The 21,986-nt window shown below is 49.6% G+C and overlaps 1 protein-coding gene across 1 annotated transcript in view; it reads right to left on the bottom strand.

The window, feature by feature from the left end:
* The window catches only part of LOC149337845 (N-acetyltaurine hydrolase), a 163,785-nt gene extending 142,315 nt beyond the window's left edge, over positions 1-21,470 (bottom strand). The window contains exon 1 of the mRNA XM_089553551.1: positions 21,362-21,470. Within this exon, the coding sequence (XP_089409677.1) occupies positions 21,362-21,392 (31 nt within the window). The 5' untranslated portion in view covers positions 21,393-21,470. The remainder of the gene's footprint in view (positions 1-21,361) is intronic.
* Between the last annotated feature and the right edge of the window lie 516 nt (positions 21,471-21,986).

The raw sequence follows: 21,986 nt of genomic DNA, 5'->3' as shown, positions 1-21,986 counted from the left end.
GCTCCTCTCGCTATGCTGTGTGCTAAGGCGCTGCAGTCGACACGGCAAACTTGAGCTGCGGTTCCCTATCGCACAACCTGAGGAAATTGGTAACGGGGTAAAGACACGCTTTGTTTTCAGGCCCGAATAAGTTGAGCGCCCTGTGTAGGAAAAGCACTTCTGGAAACCAGGGAAACTCCGCTTGTGCACTCAGGCACCAAAAGCCGTTTGTAAGATGCGTGAAGGCGTTGTGTGCGAGGTTCGCTTTACATGCGGCAAGTTATATAGGGCAGACAGGAAGATGCCTAGATGAAAGGTTAGGAGAGCATAATTACAACGTGGAAAACAAAAGAGGTGGGCACTTGAGTATCCATTGTCTGAAGTGCAAGGAAAAAAGCGAGAAACGCAAGGAAGGCTGCCATCCCATTTTTCACAGATGCAGAATACTTCTTAAAGGCAAATGTCAAATAACGAGAGAGATTCTGGAAACTTGCGATCCCACGAGTGGACGATAGTTACGCAACCGCTCCATAAATTTTCTTGTCTGAAAAAGGGATATCATATCTTACATCGGGCACGTGGGTTGCCTGATAAAATGTGCCAGCCATCACTCGTTGATAATGGTCTTGTAAGCATGCGCAGGTGAATGTCATGAGTATAAAATTGTTTTTCGCATGAAATAAAATCAGTTGAAAGTATCGTTGGACGCTCAGAGCGTTGGAGGAGCAACCATTCACTTTCATCACTACTGAAACCTTTTGGGTCCTTATTATATGTTTAAGCGGGAGTCCGAGGTATAGCCGCGCGCAGGTCTGAAAGACCACGTCATATTTTCAAAAGGCGGAGGGGTGTTGCTCCGAACCCATGCAAGTCTTATACCGTGCCATCGGGGTTCGGCCGCAGAAGACGACGACCGCCCCAGCACGCCGGCCAAGCACGCGCACACTGGATTTCGTGGCTGCTAACTGAATGCCGGCGGCGCGCTGTCCCGTTTCCGATTGGCTGAGCAGGTCCTGCCGAATATATTTGTGGAGACAAAACAACGACTTGTGTCTGTGATTCATCTCCACAGTCTCAAAGATGTGTGACTTCTCTGGCAGTCTACTTACAATAGCGAGTAACATCCTTTATAGGCTCCTGGAATGACCGCCCACCGAAGTTGCCATTATCATCAACCCACTAGAATTCAAGCGGAGCATGGCCAACCTTTCATCTTAACATTTTTTGCCATTGTTTGCCAGATACCGTCCACTCCCTCATGTAATGTCTCATCATCATCATTTATTTGACCCTTAAAGGCCCCTGGGGGGGGGGGGGTATTACATAAGGGGGGAGTAGTGTGACGATCCGTGCGCGTACACCAGTGGCCGCACAAACCCGGTCGGTGACTCCCGGGAAACGGCAGACCGCGCCATCCTGGCGGCGTGTCGCCACGGAGGGACAAGGCCACATAGCGCATAGGATGGCCGTCGACGACTCCTGCGGTGGGGATTAAGCCTGTCACGAAGATTCCAGGGAAGAGCTGCGCGGAGTGGACCCAGTCAGCGACTTTCCCGGGAAGCGGCAGACTGGCGTCGCGTCGCCATGGTGGGGGGCTCGACGCTGTCACAAGGAGAGAGATCTGCGCGGAGGGAACAAAAGGAAGCGGCGAGCGGGCGGCGCCGCGGGGGCGGCGAGAAGCAGCCAGCGGCTACGGCGAAGGGGGAGGCTGCAGAAAGAAAGAAGCAAAAGGCTTAAAAGGGGGAGCCGACGGGAGGAACGGGCAGACAGGGACGATTCGAGCGAGCGGACGAGACGGAGGAAGGCAGAAGACCGGGGCGGCGCGTGGACTAGGGAGCCCAGGGGCCTAGCCTTCGCTCGCGTTCGGCCTCCGACAGCAAGCTTCGGTACCTGGCAGCTCATCCAACGCCTGGCCGAGAACGAGAGCCGCACAGCCGCGAAGAATCCCCAGCCCGGCCTCAGCAGACACCCAGCCATTCGTCGAGCCCGTGCCACGACAAGCTGACTCAGCCCCGACGTGGACGAGCCTTACTGCATTTTCCCGTAAGCGGCATCAAGCCAGATCCATTCAATAAATCATATTCTAAAACCATTCTTGGAGTCTGTGCATCAATCTCCTCATACCCAGCGTGGACCCAGGGCCAATTTAAGAAAATGAGCGATCGCAGTAGTACATTCAACATGACTCACATTGGTGGGAAAAAAAAGAATTTAAAAAAGAACAAACAAAAACACACACACACAACAAAATTATAAAGAGAAATAAAGTCACGAAAGGGAAATGAAACAAATTATACAGCAAGATAACACATCAGACATTCTTTAAACCTTACTGGATCGCATTCAATGACAACCAATTCTGGAAGCCGATTCCAGTCTTGAATAGCCACTGGCAAAAAAGATTTGTTAAATTCATTAGTTGATCCGTGTAAACGTTGGATGCTCATGGAGTTGAATAAACGGGATGACGTGCGCACAGGAGGGACTAGAAAGGACTCGCGTAGGTTAGGAGAATTGTGATATAATTTGTGCAATTAACATAAGCGAGAAACTTTGCGTCTAAGGGCAAGTGCGCTGATAGCGATGGATGACCTGATAGCGGTAATGCTGTGGTGAAAATCGTAATCTGAAGTAATAAAGCGTGTCGCACGATTCTGAATGGATTCAATGGTGTTAATTTAGTAAGCCTGGTGAGGAGCCCAAATTGCTGATTCGTACTCAAGTTTAGTGCGAATGAAAGTCTCATATGCTAGTTTACGGATTGATTGAGGAGACAGTGAAAGTGACCTTCTAAAAAAACCCAGTGTTTTTGATGTATCGGCAACGAGTTGAGTGATGTGTTTTTCCCACGTCAGTTTGCTGTTGATTGTGACACCTAAGTACTTGTATGATTCAACCTGCGAAAGGATAGTTGATTGAAGAGAATAAGGATACGTAATATTGGAATGCTTGCGTGAAACTTGCATAAATTTGCATAAATTTGCATTTAGTGATGTTCAGCTCCATCAACCATTCGGAACACCAATTATCTATTTTTTGTAAGTCATTTTGTAGGATAACCTGGTCGTCGTGAGAGGAAATGCGACGATATAACACACAGTCGTCCGCGAAAAGACGAATGGACGAAGATATGCCGGATGGGAGATCATTGTTAAATACGAGAAAGAGCACGGGCCCAAGCACGCCTGAAATCACTTCATGAGTTGCTGAATGATAACCGCCGATGACGGTATATTGAAACCGGTTAGTGAGGAAACAGTTAATCCAGGATAATGTGAGGGGATCAATATTGAGACAAGAAAGTTTAGACATAAGACGTGGGTGCGGGACGCCATCGAATGCTTTTGAAAAGTCTAAAAATATGACATCGGTTTGAAATAATGATTCCAAATGCAAATGAAGGTCAGTAGTGAATTCAAAAAGTTGTGTTTCATATGAGAGACCGGGGCGGAAGCCATGCTGCTTAGAAAAGAAAAATGAGTTATTGTGAAGGTGGCTGGCGACTTGAGAGTATATAATGTGTTCCATGAGCTTACATGCAATGCACGTTAATGAAATTGGGCGATAGTTGGACGGATTTGAGCGGTTTCCTGATTTGAATACTGGCACTACCTTGCTTAGTTTCCAGTCTTCCGGAAGCGAGCATTCGGTTAATGACTGGATGAATAAAATTTGCAAGATCAGGCTAGAAATTATTTTAGTGGACTTCAGAATCTTCGCGGGGAGGTTGTCAGGGCCGGGGCTGGTAGAGAACTTAAGGCTGTCAATAAGTTTCTCGATTCCTTCTGCAGAAATATGAATGGGCGGCATCTGGTTGAGGTGTGAGCGAGGTAAGACCGGCGTGTTTTGAGCAGGTTCGTGAGTGAAAATGGATTAGAAGTATGAATTCATTACATTGGAGCGCTGCTCTACCGGTACCAGAGAACTGTCTTCGTTAAGGAAGGAAATGTTATGGTTTTTACTACGCGGAGGAGTAAGAACGTTCCAAAACCTTGGGGGATTGGTGCGGAGGATGCTCAGTAGGTCTAGATGATAAAACGTTTTCTTCGAACTTTTTAAAAGCTTATTGTAAACCCTCAGAGCAGTAAAATATTTTCCCCATTTAAGAGCAGAATTTGATATTTTGGCAGCGCGGAAAAGGCGTTTTTTCTTTTGCGATAGTTTTCTCAAAGCATTGGAAAACCAGGGTTTGCCTGAGTCACCACGAATGGAAACGAGTGGTACATAGGTATGAATTAGAGATAAAAGTGTGTGTTTGAAAGCCATCCAGTTTTCGTTTACTGCTCTTCTGTTGGCAGATTCGCGAAAGGAAAGGTTCCAACTCTTCGTTGATGCGGGTGAAATCAGCACTGTTATAGTCGCGTATGTGTTTAATGGATGGTTGACGAGCAGGTGCTTGAATGGATAGGTTGAATAACAGCATTTTATGATCACTCAGACCATCGACACACGACATAGAATCTTAATTCTGCATCCGTGACAAAAACTAGATCAAGTATGTTGAAATAACGAGTAGGTGCACTGACTGTTTGAATAAAGTTAAACAGAAGTATTAGGTCAAGAAACGCTTTAGACAGAGGGGAGGATCCAGTTAAGTTGGCCCAGTTAATATCGGGAAAATTGAAGTGTGTTCCCTGTGCGCTATTTTTTACATCATGAAAATTGAAATCGCCACAAAGTATACAATTAGCGCGGGTAAAGCGACAATTCAATTCGAGCAGCACTGAATGCAGTTCGTTAGTAAAGGAAATGTCACAATCAGGCGCGCGATAACAAGCAATCAGTATGTATGTGATTCCAGAAAATGAAAAGTTAACACACAGAATTTCTTGACGGCAGCTAATATCAATAGTGAAGGAAGGCATGCAGGACTTAATGAAGACGAGTACGCCGCCACCCCTTCGACCGAGCCTATCGCGCCTGTGAATGGTGAATGCTGTAATGTTATCAAGTAGTTCATTGAGTAAAGCAGAAATTTGGGCAAGTTGATACGTATTCATTTTTGAAACAGCGCAACAAAGACGGGACGTGGAAACTGAGGGGTAAAGACAAAACAAAAATAAATCAAGTAGTTCGTCGTTTCGAATGTCAGCAGTCAACCAAGTCTCTGTGAATACCGCGATATCGGTGCTGTTATCGTCTAGAATAGCTTCTATAGATTCCTTCTTGGGCATGAAACTACGTACGTTGGCAACCGAGACCTTTGAGGAAATAAATAAATAAAAATAAATAAACAAAGCACTTGTAACTTTGCGAATAAAGGTGAGCGGTGTGTATAAGTTTCCTTAAGGCTGTATGCTAATGGGTAAGTGCCATTATAACAGAACGAATCTTCAATCAATCCCGCAACAGAGCTCGCGATGGCACACTGCTTTCGCGTTCAAAGCACGCAAGCAGTCTTGAGTGCCCTCCGTGATTTTTTGTTCTTGGCTTGGAACAATATAGCTTTGTTGCAGTTGTGGTGATTATGAGGCCGTTTGCAATGTACCATGCATGAAGTTTATCTGGGGCACAATTAGCAGTATTTAGTAAATCTGAGGCATCATGAGAGGAAAACAGTATCGTGGTGTCATTATGTACTTAGTGTTATAGTAAGCGCTAACAATGCCATTAACGTAAATCACATCGAAACAACCAGAAGTGCGTATAATTGGTTCAAGGTTACGTTTAAGAATATTTCCGACGATCATACTGAAGTTGGAGTCACCGCCTCAAATAACTCCGTAACAAAATTCAGACAGAAAGAAAAACTCTTCAAGAAAATATTTAAAAATTTTCTGTTACAGCTGGTTGCCGGAAAAACAGACAAGACTGAGAGAGCACACTTTCAGAGCAGAAGTACCTAGGCCTTCACATACCTCATGATTTGCGTTGGGATCATCATATTACCCACATTCCAAATAACGTCATGATAAAACTGCATTATTTGAAGCGAAGCCTTCGCAACTCATCCAAGGATGTTAAGTTTCTTGCGTATAGTACGGTCGTTTCACCTCTTCTTGAATACGGTAGTATAATATTGTCACGACCAGAGGGGCCGTGGAGATAGGCGTCGGGAAGAATACAAGTCTGGGAGCCTTCTTTTAATTACAGCGCCAGGTTCCAGGACACCGAACCAAACAAGCGCGCCTCCAGAGACCACCGCCGTTTCGTCGTCGTCTTCGACTCAGCGCGGAGGCCGCGCGGCGCGTTAGGCGCATGGCAATATGGGATCCGTTTACTTCTTTTAATATTGCCACATTCCTGGGCACTCTCGTGGCGCCGTCTCCCGGCCGAACTGCCTTAACCGGTGTTCTGGCTAGCCTTAGCCATGGGGGCGGACAGTGCTTCTTCTTCGTCGTCTCTTCTGTGTGGTGCCCTCGGGAGTCCGCTGCTGCCTGGCGCTTCACAGTACAACGTGTCCTGGCCATCCCGACTGTCTAGCCGTGACACATTTGGTGGAGGTGCTGGGTCACGTCCCATGTACACTGACTCCGAAGACGCCATTGAAGCCAGTTCTCAGGGCGCAGACACAACCCCCGTCCACAAAGCGAGCCGCCGCCTGCTAGGCCTACAGCCAGAGTTCAGCGGCGTGACAAAACCAAGGAAGATGACATCAACCACTGGTAGCCAGACCACTCTACGTTTTGGAGCTGACGCTCCACGCGCCCCGGTCACCGCCGACGTTCCACGAGACAGGTTTGAAGACATTGAAGATTGGTTGGCCACTTTCGACAGTGTGGAAGCCTTCAACCAGTGGGACGGTGAGCGCAAGTTGAGGAATGTCTACTTCGCGCTAGAGGACTCGGCAAAGGTCTGGTTCGAGAACCACGAGACCTCTTTTGCCACCTGGGAGGTTTTTCGGCGTGAGGTGCTAGCGACATTCGGCAACAGTGAAAGAAAAGAGAAGGCTGAAGTCGGTCTGCGCTCCAGGTCGCAGCAGCCAAATGAGAGCGTCACCATGTTCGTTGAGGACATGATGCGTCTCTTCAATCGAGCCGATCCTGCTATGGCCGAGGCCAAGAAAGTGCGGCACCTAATGCGGGGTGTCAAGGAACAGCTCTTTGCTGGACTTGTCCGCGACCCTCCAAGAACAGCGGTTAAGGCAGTTCGGCCGGGAGACGGCGCCACGAGAGTGCCCAGGAATGTGGCATTGCAAGACCTGCCGCGCCGAGGGCGGCGCTTTCCAGAGGGGGGGAGCAATGCCACATACCTGGACACTCTCGTGGCGCTGTCTCCCGGCCGAACTGCCTTAACCGCTGTTCTGGCTAGCCTTAGCCATGGTGGCGGGCAGTGCTTCTTCTTCGTCGTCTCTTCTGTGTGGTGCCCTCGGGAGTCCGCTGCTGCCTGGCGCTTCACAGTCAAACGTGTCCTGGCCATCCCGACTGTCTAGCCGTGACAGTATCTCGCTTAGAAGGAAGACGGCCAGCGGCGCAGACAGTCCGCTCCTTAATGGGATCACTTTTCAATTTCGTAGCGAGGGCATTTATTTTGGTCACGAGGCATTCCTTTTCATTATTTTTTCACCCGTCAATTTCGATGCCGAACTTTCGAGTGTGGAATTGAAGGTCGTTTGCAGCAGCAGACACTGCTTAGCTTAACGTTGTTTCCAGCTTCTTCGAGCTTTGAAAGTCTTAGACTATTTCGCCGGTGTGCTCTGTGACATTGGCACCTACGCAATCACAACGTTGCAGCACGTGAATGCACGTGCCGAAACTGCGTTGCACACCACCTTACGCCCGCTCTCTTGTCCTCCGCCGGGAGCTCTGTGCCCTCACTGCATGTGTCGTGCATAGTAAGGAATCGGCATCAGGTGCCTCGTTTATAGCTCGTGCACAGAGGCACCCTACGGTGAGCGTCGGCGCCGGGGTGGGGGTGGCGAGGCCTCGTCTTCAACCCCGTTCTCTTGGCAGTACTCAGCGACCTGCTAGTATCCGCACCCGCCTAACTACAATTCCTAACTACGTGCCTGAGAATTGGGCACAGTTGTATTGCTTTTCCGGCACGATACGCATCTCTAAGGCTCCATATAGTCGTTCCCTTGGTATTGGCATGTAGACTATGATACGCTGCACAGATGGAACCAATATAGAATTGGCCCATGCATGCGCTCACTAAATGTATGTTACTGATGGGCAGTCGGCTTTCACAGGCATTTGGCAAGCAGAGCAAGCGGTCTCACTAGATTTATCCTTTACAGGGTGGGATCGCCAGCGAATATGAACGTAGGCGAAATAAAAATAAACATAAAGGAAGATGCCACGCATTAATTATCAAGAGCATAACAAAACAGCAGCTGCAGAGGAATGCACATGAAGAAGCGTATAGGACCCTGTATAAAAACCGGTGGTGATAATCTTCTTTCCATTGCTAGTGTGGCTATTGGGTGCGAATAGTGGGTACCCTCCCTCTTTTTGCTATCGCTCCTATCTGTACTTAGCTAATCATCATCTTACGTGTATTTCCGCTGAGCGCAGCTGGGGTGCTAATGTTGGTGAGGAGCGTTTCGGATGAGAATGCAAATAATAATTGAAAAGTCATCTGCTAGCTACTTCCGGCGCCAATTTTCTCCCGCACACTATCTGTTCATTTGCAGTCGCCTCACTCATTTATTTCTGACGCAATCAAGGCGGAAAACTGGGCTAATTGGTATGTCATTGTTAATTAAAAGACTAGCGCATAAAACTAGGACAAAGACATAGAAGGAGACAGGATGAGTACTAAACATCAACTGAAGATTTACTACGACAAACAAGTACTTAAAAACACTTCGGTGGAACATGTGCACACTTGGTTACAAAGAGCACAAACTAATCAAAATGTGGCAAACTGTTTCGGAGATACATGCTTTCTTTCCTGGTCAGGGCAAGTGACGTCGTGCTGACACACTTATCACCTTCCCTGTTAATGTGAAAAGCCTCATAAATCTCACGGCCTAACCTTGCGCCTCTCCTACCAAGCACACATGTGGCATCAAACGCCGGCACGCACCAGCACCGCTTACAATGCGTGGCCAAATGGCTGCCCCCCGCCAATGAATCCACCAGCGTGCGGTGCTCTCGTAGCCGGTCATTTAGGCAACGTCCAGACTGCCCCACGTAGCAACTACCGCAGGAGAGGGGTATGCGGTGTACAACGACAGCAGTGCAAGGAACGAACTTGCACACATGGTTTATGGTGCATACCGGTTTCTTCTTCTTTGTCTTTGTCCTAGGTTTATGTGCTAGTCTTTTAATTAACTATTTCTGATGACGCATCGGTCACAGTATAGCACCATAGTAATATAAGCGCCTTCGACGTATGAGCATTTCGTTAGCGCCGAAATTGACAATCGCCAAAGGTCAACGTTTTCTGTCTTGGTTAAAATCGACAACGCAGGAGGGATGTTCGGCCTTATACACTGCAGTCGGTTTCATGAGCGTTTGAACTAGTGTTAACGCGTCAGTTATTTTGTGTACTTTCGCAGCAGTGCGAAGTGCTCAGACGTGCACCTTTTAGCAGACACTGGTTTCCTCACAGCATCTAAAGGCTGCCACTGAACTAGCGAACGAACAAAACGTGCAGTGCGCACAGCGCATCTCAGCCCCCGCAATGCATGTATAGAAAGCCTCATGTCATTTTGACTATTTTGGTTTTACTTCGTGCGAAAATTCAGTACGTCGCGTTGGTCTGGTGATGATGCAGTACAGTCAGCGATGTTGCAGCAGAAAAAAGTTGGAGGACGCTTAAGCTTCGCCTTTAAGAGACGAGCGCGAGAGCGTGTTGCAGCGCTGCCAGGCAGTCCACGGAAAGCCACGGCGCGTTCTGCGCAAAGCCTTGCCCGTTGGACTAGTTGTTCGGTGTCTCCAGGAGTCCTCTACAAATATCCGCATTTGCAGCACCCAAGCTGCTCCACACTAGCATTCCCCGATGGTTGCGATTCTATCTCACCTGTTCAGAATGGAACGCAACGACACTACCACACGACTTCGACGCAGAAAGGTCGCGCCATCTGTCGGGCCTATCGCCGTGCGTGGCGAACGGGGGCTCCAGTGGGCGCCCCAGATGGCGCTACGAGTTCGCGCCAAGCACGGATGGAATTCACTGGAAACAAATTGTACTTGCTTAATTCCGACATCTGCAATTTATGCGCTCATAATTACTGCGTAGAGGGCCGAGTCGGGCTGGGTGGTTCACGTTGAATGGTGCGACGAAACAGCGCTGACGGACGGGGCGGAACGGACACATGCCGATAACAACCATGCACTCCTCAGTTTACCTCTCAAAGATACATTTCTAAGAAACCCGTGCATTCTCTAGACGCACCATTGTTCACGTTGAAACGTCGAACTCTCCTTTCGGAGTGGAAGCTTCCCCGTCTCGAACGGCATAGGCCCTGGTTCGATTCTCGGTCTAGACCCTGCCTTTTGTAGTCATTCAGAGGGCGTGCCCTCTGAAGTTTACGCAACCCCCGAATATTTCCGACGCCCTGTGCCGACAACAACTACTACTAAGACGCTGGCTACAGAGCGACTGCCATGAAGCAAGCGAAGAGGTCGGCAAAGTTGGAACCGAAATTAGCGGCAGCGGACGACTTTCTCTAGGTCCTTCGCGTTGATTCCAGAAACACACCTCCCCCACGGCGTGGCCAGCAAAGCCTTTCGCATTGTTTTTTATTTTGATATCAAAATAAATTACTACTACTAAAAGCAAGTACGAAGTATATTAAGATAACCTGTGAGAGAGTGCGGCTGTGGCCATTAAACATCCATGTTGATGTCACGGTACTGCCAACTAAAGGAAGCTATTTTCAAGCACGCAGCAATTAACTAGATACTATTTCGAAAGCAACACTACGCTACTCGCCGAGCCAAGTTGGCGGAGCCGAGGAAAGTCCATACTGCGCATGCGCGAGGAGCAGTGACGTCCCATGGCGCACAGCTGGCGCGCCGCTGCCGTCGCTGTGCGGGTGACTCAGAGGTGCCGCCGCCACGCTAGCCAATTACGCATGCGCAGTAGCGGCACATAGCTACCGTGCCGGGGCCGCCACCGTTGCCGCGCGCTCTCCTTCGCCTCTGTCTATCTCCTCGTTGCCTTCGCAATCCTCCAGGTTGAACCAGGGCTAAACCACTGCTGTAGGAGGGGGTTGTAGCTCAACAGAACCTAGGTCCAGCCAAGCGTTCGGGCTGCCAGCGAGCTTCACACCTGAAGATCACCGTCGTCTCTCACCGCCACAGCTCACCTGAGTAAGAACTCTAGTTTGGGCTAGTTGGTTCATGATTCAACAGGAAAATGGCGCAAAAGACTTGGACAAAAGAGACAAACAAAATAGACAAAAGAGACAAAAAGAGCGCTGGTCCTGTCGTGTTTGTCTCTTTTGTCCACGTCTTTTGCGCCATTTTCCTGTTGATTCACCTCAGTGAGCGGCTGCTACACAACAATTACCTCCCGGCGAAAAAGGAGGCATCCTGCCGACTTAGGGCGCACACACGGTAGGCGGATTGTAGTACGGCTTGAGACGGTCAACGTGCACTGTTTCACGGCCACGATGGCGCGCATCTTGGGGCGGTGAAGGCGGTTCAATATTGTAGTTGACGGGACAGGTCTGGGAGACGACACGGTACGGGCCGTGGTACTTTGAAATGAGTTTTGTGGAGAGACCGGGACTGGTTGAGAGAACCCAAAGCCACACGAGAGAGTCTGGTGTATAGGACGGAAGCGGACTGGTAGGGGCGCGAAGGTGCTCCTGGCGATTCTGACCTTGTGTTGTAAAAGAGCGGGCAAGCTGGAGGCATTTTTCAGCATAGGTCGCTGCTTGAGAAAGGGTGAGAGTTTCGGACACATCAGGGCGATACGGAAGCACGGTATCCATGGGACAGGTAGGCTCTCGGCCGTAAAGAAGAAAGAACGAAGAGAAGCCAGTTGTGCTCTGTGTGGCAGTGTTGTACGCATATGTCAGAAATGGGCGAATGCGGTCCCACTTTGAGTGGTCAGAGGCAACATACTTGGCGATCATGTCCGTCAATGTGCGGTTGAAACGTTCAGTAATGCCATTCGTTCGGGGGTGGTAGGCCGTTGTAGAGCGGTGAACAATGCGGCATTGGCGAAGTATGCCTTCGACGGTGTCTGAGAGGAGGACACGGCCGCGGTCGCTCAGAAGCTCCTTGGGGGAACCATGGCGTAGAACGAGATGATGCAGGATGAGACGCAACGTCGTGCGCAGACGCGGATGGCAAAGATGATGTTTCGACGTAGCGTGCAAGGTTATCGACTGCCACTATGACCCAGCGGTGTCCAGACCGAGTGATGGGAAGAGGCCCGTAGAGATCGATGCCAACGCGGTCGAATGGGCGCGTGGGACAAGGCAAGGGCTGCATCGGAGCAATGGAACGGTGAGAAGAGGTTTTGTGGCGTTGGCATTCCGGGCAGGAGCGAACGTACTGTCGGATAAAACGGTACATTCCCCGCCAGTAGAAGCGGAGTCTAAGGCGCGTGTAAGTATTCACCACACCGGCGTGAGCACACTGGGGGTCGGCGTGGAAAGAGGCGCATATGTCGGAACGGAGGAGCCGAGGAATAAGAAGGAGCCATATGCGCCCGTCGGGAAGGTAGTTGCGGCGGTAAAGAAGGCCCTCCTGGATTGCGAAGTGGCGCGCTTGACGACACAGAGTGCAGGTCGCAGGACGCTGAGATGGTTTAGACAGGAGAGCGAGGAGGGAAGCGATCCAGGGGTCCCGATGTTGTTCAAATGGCATGTCGGCATTATCAAGGGAAGAGACATCAGTGGGGGCGAAAGATGTGGAGTCTAAGTCACAAGGTAGAGGGGACCGCGATAGTGCGTCGGCGTCAGAATGCTTACGGCCAGACCGATAGATTACTTCAATGTCTTTTTCTTTAAGCGCAACGCCCAACGAGCAAGATGGCCTGAGGGGTCTTTGAGGGATGACAGCCAGCAGAGGGCATGGTGGTCGGTAACGACAGAGAATGGGCGACAGTATAGGTAAGGTCAGAACTTTCCAATAGCCCAAATTATTGCGAAGCATTCCTTTTCCGCTGCGCAATAATTCCACTGGGCCTTTGTCAAAGTGCGGCTGGCATACTCAACAACATGGTCGGCGAAGCCGGGCTTCCGCTGAGCCAGAACGGCACCGAGGCCCACGCCGCTGGCGTCAGTGTGAATTTCAGTGTGCAGGCTGGGCACGAAATGGCGGAGGGACACAAGAAGGCGCCGAAGCGTGGTGAACGCCGCATCACAGTCTGGTGTCCAAGACGAGAGGCTGATGTCGCCGGCAAGCAGATTAGTCAGGGGAGACAGGATGGAAGCGAAATTGCGCACGAAGCGGCAAAAGTAAGAGCACAGCCCAATGAAGCTACGCAGCTCTTTCAGGGAAGTGGGTCGAGGGAACTCGGCGACTGCGCGCAGTTTTGCAGGATCGGGAAAGACTCCTTGTTTGGAGACGACGTGGCTCAAGATGGTAAGCCTCCGGGCTGCGAAGCAGCACTTCTTCAAATTCAGTTGTAAGCCGGAGTCGGTCAAACATTGCAGGACACGCTCGAGGCGGATCAGGTGGGACGAAAAGTCTCGAGAAAAGACGACGATATCGTCCAGGTAGCAGAGACACGTGTGCCCCTTGAGTCCGCGGAGAACTGTGTCCACCATGCGCTCGAATGTGGCCGGCGCATTGCACAAACCGAACGGCATGACGTTAAATTCGTAGAGGCCGTCGGGTGTAACAAAGGCCGTCTTTGGCCGATCAGCAGCAGCCATGGCCACCTGCCAGTAGCCGGAGCGGAGGTCCAATGAGGAAAAGAATTCCGCGCCTTGCAGGCAGTCGAGGGCATCATCAATACGGGGAAGTGGATACACATCCTTGCTCGTAATCTTGTTGAGGCGACGGTAATCAACGCAAAAGCGGATGGATCAGTCCTTCTTCTGCAGGAGAACAACGGGAGAGGCCGAGGGGCTGTGAGAAGGCTGGACGACGCGCTGAAGCATGTCGTCCACTTCTTTGGTAAAGACGGTGCGTTCAGGATCGACACGCGATAAGGACGCTGGCACAAAGGGGCATGCGTGCCGGTGTCCATGCTGCGTGTGACGAGCGATGTGCGGCCTAGAGAGGTGTGCGGGAAGCCGAAAGACGGACCGAAACTTTGAAGTAATGCGACAAGCGGAGCACGTTGGTGCGGCGAAAGGCTGGCATTGATAGATCGGGGAAAAACAAAAACGCTGTCATGGTTTGGCGCAGCAGGAGGCGAACCAGTGGCATCTATCTGGAGAGGGGCAGGCTTTTCAGAGACAGAGTATGGAAGAGCGTGATAGACTGATTCGACATGTCCCAGGCATTCGCCGCGGAGAAGCGGTGATGGACAAGAAAAAGGGTTTGTGACATAAGTTGCGCTGTGGCCATCGCAGATAGAAGATCGAACGCAAGGAGGAAACAGTGGCGACCGACAGCAGCATCAGTCGGAGTAAGGAGAACAGTCAAATCAGGATCGCAGGCGCAAGAGAGGGGAACCAGGGCTGCAGAGATGTCAGTATCTTTAGCGACCAGCATTTTACCGGGTCGGGGAGATGTTTCGTACGGCAGAGTGGCACTGAGCGGAGACAGTTCAATGCTGCTGCGGGCACAGTCGATGATCGCATGATGAAGGGTTAGAAAGTCGCAGCCCAGAATGACGTCATGAGAACACCGGAAAAGCACGAAAAACTCGGCGATTTACACAACATCCCGGCTAACAAGGCGAGCTGTGCATAACGCTAGAGGTTGAATGCGGTGCGAGCTTGCAGTGCGGAGGCAAAAGTTCGAAACAGGCGCCGTCACTTTACGGAGTCTACGGCAAAGGAGAGAACGTCGACGCCATCAACAAACTTTCGATAACATTGACGGGTGAAGACGGAGGACTTGGACAGTTCGATGGAGTAGCAGTTCTTGCCTCCGGAACTGCGGCTGTTAGTTTTCCTCCGGACGAGAAGGTGATCGCCGGCGCATGGGAGACATAGATCGGCGACGGGGAGAAGGCGACCGGCGTGAAGAATATCAAGAGCGGTCAAGATGGAAGGAGTCCGCAGGGGTGCCGGAGGAAACTGGTAGCGAAGGAGGCCCAGGGTCGTAGTGGAATGGGCCTGCCCCGTCCCAGAAACTTGGCGTGTGTTGGCGACAAAGCCGTGCGACGTGGCCCAGCAAGCTACAGGCGTAACATATGGGGCGGTTGTCGTGGGTGAGCCATGGGTTCATGACGGCACGGCGAGGCGGCAGACGACGACGGATAGGTGCCGGTGGAGGTGTTAGCGGCGCGACAGATGGGTGGGAAACAGGCGTCGTGGCCTCGGTGTCTGGCGGCAACCTCAGCGTATGTGAGACGGGCAGTCACAGGCGGTAGCCGAGAACTAGAGGGCAAAACGTCGGCGACCTGCTCTTGGATGGTGCGTCGAAGTGCCGGATCGAGGGGAGGCGCAGGGTAGCCAGACACAGGCAGGAGGGACGCGGGCCACCTCTTCCCGTATGAAGGCTTTGATCTCGGGAAGCAGTGAGGCCGGGTCAGAGACCAGACTGCAGACCGCCGGCGCAGGAAGGGACTTGTCCAGCACGCCGGATCGGTGAGTAGAATTCCTCTGCTTCCTGAGGACGTCATAGCTCTGACAAAGCTGGATGACATCCACCACTGTTTGTGGATTCCTGGCTAGCAACATCTGGAACGCGTCGTCCGAGATGCCCTTCAAGATGTTACAATTTTCTCGGCCTCCGGCATGGATGGATTGGTGCGTTTGCACAGGTCTAGAACATCTTCTGTGTAACTGGTGAAGGTTTCGGTGGCGTGCTGAGCGCGAGCGCGGAGGCGTTGTTCGGCGCGCGGGTTGCACACAGCTGGGCGGCCGAATACCTCCCAGAAGCTGGTCTTAAAGGACGACCAGGTAGGCAAGTCGGCCTTGTGGTTGCGGAACCACAAGTTCGCTACGTCGCTAAGATAGAAGAGCACGTTACCAAGCTTGGTGGCATCGTCTCATTTGTTGTGGGCGCTGACGCGCTCCTAAGACGACAACCAGTCGTCGACATCGCGGTCGTCGGCACCGCTGAAGACGCTGGGATCTCGCTGCCGGAGCCCGCCAGAACAGAGGATGGTAGGCGACGGGAGGGGGGCTGTCTGGCTGGTGACTTCAGGCATAACGGGCGGCAAAGGTAAGGTACGGCTACGGAGCTCCAGGATGAGGAAGAGAGGGGGAACTTACAGCAGCCTCCACCAAATGTAGGAGGGGGTTGTGACTCAGTAGAACGTAGGTCGCTCTGCAACGTTCAGCAAAGGTTCAGCCAAGCGTTCGCGCTGCGAGCGAGCTTCACACTTAAAGGTCGTCGTTGTCTTTCACCTCCACAGTTCACCACAGTGAGCGAGCGCGGCTGCTACACTACACTGCGAATTTTTCGTTTCCTTTTCATTTTGAATTTTTGAAGGCGAAAAGGTTTGGAATTTTCCCACAATTTGTTACATGCGCGCCGGACTAGCAGCTATACGCCAGGCTTTCGATAGAATCGCAGTTCAAAAATGCCAGAATAGACATCCTAGACATGCAGAGAACTGTCGCTTACTAAGGCAGATACCTTCTCTCCTTTTCTCGCATAAAATTTATAAATACCTCGGCGTGACATTGTCCGATCATCTAAAATGGAACACGCACGTCACTAAAGCTATATCATCCACTAACAGAAGATTTGGAGTCTTACATCGACATTACGTCATTTGTCACAAAATCTAAAATTACGCGCCTTCAAATCACTTGTCCATTCTACATTAGAAAAAGCTTCTGCTATTTGGAGCCCTAACCATAACTGTCTAATAAATTCCCTAGAATCAGTACAAAATGGAGCCACAAGATTCATATATTCGTGCTATTCGCTATTCGTGCTATTCGTGCACTTCGTCGTCCGCCCTACACCAATCCGCCGGCACGCATTTCCCTCCGCATTGGTCATCCCCTTCAAGTAGCCCGGCCACGTACGTGCACAACTGCATTTCACGAGAACTTAAGCCGCCGCGGTGGCTCAGTGGCTATGGTGCTCGGCTGCTAGCCCGAAAGACGTGGGTTCGATCCCGGCCGCGGCGGCTGAATTTCTTTGGAGGAGAAATTCGAGGCCCGTGTACTGTGCGATGTCAGTGCACGTTAAAGAACCCCAGGTGGTAGAAATTTCCGGAGCCCTCCACTACGGCGCCTCTCATAGCCTTAGTCGCTTTGGGACGTTAAAACCCCATAAACCAACGAGAACTTATCTTGGGATCTTCGTGTTGATAATACAGCTGCCAAAATTTCAAGAGTAGTAGGTATCCTGTCCAAGTTTCGGTACTACTTTCCATTCATTCATTATTACAGCGCAAAGACGGCACAGAACAAGAAGGGGACACAACAGCGCTGACTGTCAACTAAGTTTTATTCGAGGCCAGCAGGGTTTTTATACCACCTGGCGATCAGAACAGGAAAACAAACATACAAGAATAGCTGTAGGCACGCGCAAGGGTACAGTAACGGCGGTTATCCGGCACGTGTCAGATTTCACATTCTAGATACTTCATCTCTTTCTGGGACAATGCCACTGATGGTGCGCTTATGCACTCGTCCTGCAGTCTTATAATCATAGCAGCTTCTATTATTTCTCTTGTTAATGTGGCTCGGTGTTTCCCTATGACACTGCATTCCCTGTACATCGGTTTACATTTATCGTCGCTGTCATCTTCTGCGCTGCAGTCCCTGCAATGTTTGGCTACGTGGCCTGTGGTAGCCACACGTGCGACATTGTCACTGTGTCATTGTGACATTGACATTGTTAACTGCACGACTAACGAAACACGCAGGTGTAAAGTTAAACACGGGGATCATTTTGTACCATGTAAAGAAGGTGTGGGGTATTCACTGTCCATGTCCTGTGGGAAAAAATACATCCGGCAGACTGGCCGCTGTCTCAACAAAAGGCTAAAAGAGCACAGTGACAATGTCGCATGTATGTTTGTTTTCCTGTTCTGATCGCCAGGTGGTATAAAAACCCTGCTGGTCTCGAATAAAACTTAGTTGACAGTCAGCGCTGTTGTGTCCCCTTCTTGTTCTGTGCCGTCTTTGCGCTGTAATAATGAATGTAGGTAACCAACTCGCCCAAAATGTTGTATTATGGTACTACTTTCCACAATGCATAAAAACGCATAAAAAAAATCTTTTATACGACTCTTTGTTCACCAGTGTTATAACTTATTGTTTCTTAGTCTGGGGGTACAACCACTGTCTTCAACACTACAAAACTCCATGTAATACAGAAAAAAGCAGTTCGTGCAATTAACAACATTCCAAATGATGCACACACCAAACTTGTCTTTGAGGCATTACATATTGTACCTATTGTGTAATTGTACTCTATCCTGCTGCGTAAAAAGTACACATCAAATATTAATCGAGGAACTGCAGTCTCGCTGATTTTTCGACCCTAATATGCAGAGAACGCCCCTATAATACGCGCATTACAGACAATTGCTATTTACCGCGAACGCGAACTAACTACGGCCAACAAATGCTGTCCTAAAATATGCCGTATATTTTAAACAATTTGCGAAAAACTGTTATTAGTGAAGAGTAACAAAATATCGGTTCTTTCTTTACTGTACTAACTCAGCCAGCTGTTATGCCTTCCCTCTTGACGGGAATGTTTGATGGTAATGTGTTTTTTGATGCCCTGAACATGTTTATTTTCGATGCAATGTGCTCTTCATTTAAATATGTCAAATGCATAACATGTACTTTAGCGTTGCGTGATTGTCGGTTTTTGTGCACAATGCAGCTGCTGTAGGGGGCGAGGACCTCTGTCAAGCCTCTATAGGCGTTTTGTCCCCGCTCCTCACATCCTTGATGTGAAAATACACCTGATTGATTGATTCTTTCCACGCTCAGCCACGGACTGGAGCAGCCTTCCACACGACATCGCCGCACTCACCTGCCCATCAACGTTTACGAACTGTTTAGTTACTATCTTTAACGGCGAATAATTTATGTACCTTTTTCGTATTTTCTTTCTTTATTCAATCTGCTTGATATATGTAACCCACCCCTTATGCAATACCCTCAAACCTGGAGGCCTTTAAGGTAATAAGTGAAGCGAAGGGCCAAGGCTCGAAAACGACACACGAAAAGCATTCGCCCGTCGTTTGAGAGAACGCACAACCACAAATCCCCAGTTTTAGAAGTGCCAGCGCTATCTTTGGCGACGCAGCCCGCGCTCGCATCCGCAGCATCATAAAAGCGTTGGTCACCATTTTTTTTACAGTGCATTCATGCTTAACTATAAAATACCCCCTTCCATGACTACAGCGCAAAGAACGGGACAAGAAGAAGGACACAGGCAGAGACACAACACAGCGCTGACTTACAACTGAAATCTTTATTATCTGCCAGCCGGAATAAGTACCTAGCAGGCGGTGATAAAGGAAAAGTAATAAAGATTTCAGTTGTAAGTCAGCGCTGTGTTGTGTCTCTGCCTGTGCCCTTCTTCTTGTCCCGTTCTTTGCGCTGTAGTCATGGAATATCGAAACCAACTCGCCCAGCAACTTACCTTGTCTTTAAAATACCAGAACAGGTATTGGGTACATGAGGCGTTAATGGCGCTGTGCTGTTACCGTTTCTTGCACAGAAATGACGCCGTTTGGAGAAATGCGCGTTTCTGTTGAGATGCGTGCATCAGAGATCATTACATGTTAGTCATGTCTTCTCATTTGACGACAACTGCTTGAGTCGACGCTCAAGTTACAGTGGGGCGGTTAGCAAAGCAAGCAACGGAGGGCGACTTGAACAGTTTTGGAATGTTCAATTGAGAGGCTTCTTACTGCCCCCGCAAAGCAGCACCAAACGCGAGAAAAGTTCCGGCTGCACAGGGTAGTAAAGTGAGAATGGGTCCTTCTTGCTTGAAAAAAAAAAAATGTCGTGCGGTAAAAAGACGAATACAGGCCCGCCCAAGAGCGGCGAATCAACGTTACAGATCCATCGTCCATGTGTGTACACGATTGGAAAGAATTAATGCGCAATAAGACGGCGCATAGCAGGAGAAAGAAATGACAGGACAGGCGCTAACTTGCAACACTTAGTCTTCATAAATCGCTGCGTATACAGGGTGTCCAAGCTAACTTTAGCCGTGATGAAATAACAGCGCAAGGAACGGGACGAAAACACGAAGGAAGAAGACACGGGCGCTAACTTTAGCCACGGGTTAAAAAATAAAATATTTGAGTGAGGCCAGGGAAACCACTTACATACATCTACCAACCGGCTTGCGCATCATAATCAATTTTTTGTTTTGCAATTAATTAGCAATTAAGATAATTTTTCTAAATACATAAATATTGACTTTAGACAGCAAGTGTGAATATCGAAGTTGGAGAGCGCTTTCAGGAACCCCCACTCCATTTATTTGCGATAAAGAAAACCTCACGTGTGTCTGTTTTCCGAGCTCCAAAGAAAGCCCGCGAAATACAAAATAAATCACGTGACTAGCCCATTCACGCACCACGATTGTGCTGCTCTCAACCGTGGCTTGAGTGAACGAAATCAGCGGCTGGCAGGGCGCGACGACCTCAATGCTCTGGCAGGCCGATATGTCAACGGTGGTTGCGGCGCCGGCGCGAGCCAGTCTGCAAGCGTGACGGTGAAAGTTGCAGTGAACGCGCCGGGCATTGTGAACTATGACATGGCCAAAGGTGACAAACACAAATTCGACGAGTTTTGTTCGCCACTGAGAGTCAAAAGAAGATAAGTAAAATACTTGCCTATCTTCTTTTGCCTCTCAGTGGCAAATAAAATTCGTCGCATTTGTGTTTGTCACCTAAATTAAATATTTACGCATTCAGAAAAATTATCGTGATTGCTAATTAATTGCGAAACAAAAAATGCCTATGATGCGCAAGCGGGTTGGTAGATGTATGTATGTGATTTCCCTGGCCTAGCTCAAATATTTTATTTTTTACTCCTTGGCTAAAGTGAGCGTGGACACCCTGTATATCGCACACAAAAAAAGGGGGAGGGGGTCTTGCGTTATGATTGATATGTATGCAGCGGTTTATGAATACAGTAAAGTGTTGCAAGTTAGCGCCTGTCCTGTCGTTTTTTTCACCTACTATGTGCCGTCTTGTTGCGCTTTAATTCTTGCCAGCTATCAACCAACATGCCCCGGAGAGGCTTTTACTGTGTATACAGGAAACCTATAGACGAACCCTCCAATAACAGCTAGGTGCTTACGAAGCTAATGCAGCTGACGCTGGACGACTGGCATTGGGGCAGAGATTACGGTGAATGTACGGCTCCTGCGACTGCGGTGCCAGTAAAGGTGTTCTCGCAAACCGATCGGTCGCTTTCAAGAAGCCCTGAATGAGCGCGGGTATGAGGAGGAGGCAACACGCAACTCACCGGTGAGTGCCTTCCCCCGCATCGTGGCCATCGTCGCTGCGTAGGCGCCGGCGGCTCTGCGCGGCAACTGCGGGTCGTTGTCCCGGCAGCTGCTTTTTATCTTGCTCGCTTTGCGGCCGCCGCCAGCTGTAAAGATAGCAGCGACGCTGCTCGGGGAAAGCTGCGTCCCTGACACGTGCCAATGCTTCTCGCGCGAATAAAGTTAGTGGGCCTTGTTTTGCCGACCTAGCGCATTAAACAGCGCAGGCTGATTGGCATTACCCTTGCAAGAAAGTTTTAGACAGCTATGAGTGCCTATAGACTTCTGTCTATAAAGTGTCTATAGAGAAAAGTCTATAGGCAATACGAATGCCATAGACAGTCTATAAACAATCTATAGATTTATGGCCATACACGTTTAGTAGACTTTTGTTTATAGACGGTCTATACATTACGAATAGAGAGAAAGCAATATCTATAGGAAGTCAATACAGTCAATAAGAAGTGGACAGACTGTCTACAGACCATTTTTATAAGGGTAGTTTGAAGTTTGTTCATTGCTTTTTTGTGCAGGTAACAAACGCGTGATAAAACACGAGCTAAAGGCGTAGCCTGACAGGGGCTCCTGCCCTATCGAGCATTAACG

The sequence above is a fragment of the Amblyomma mixtum genome, chromosome 7, assembly GCF_055824585.1.
Source record: "Amblyomma mixtum isolate Tamu chromosome 7, ASM5582458v1, whole genome shotgun sequence".
Lineage (NCBI taxonomy): Eukaryota > Metazoa > Arthropoda > Arachnida > Ixodida > Ixodidae > Amblyomma > Amblyomma mixtum.
This window is presented reverse-complemented; position numbering and strand designations above follow the sequence as displayed.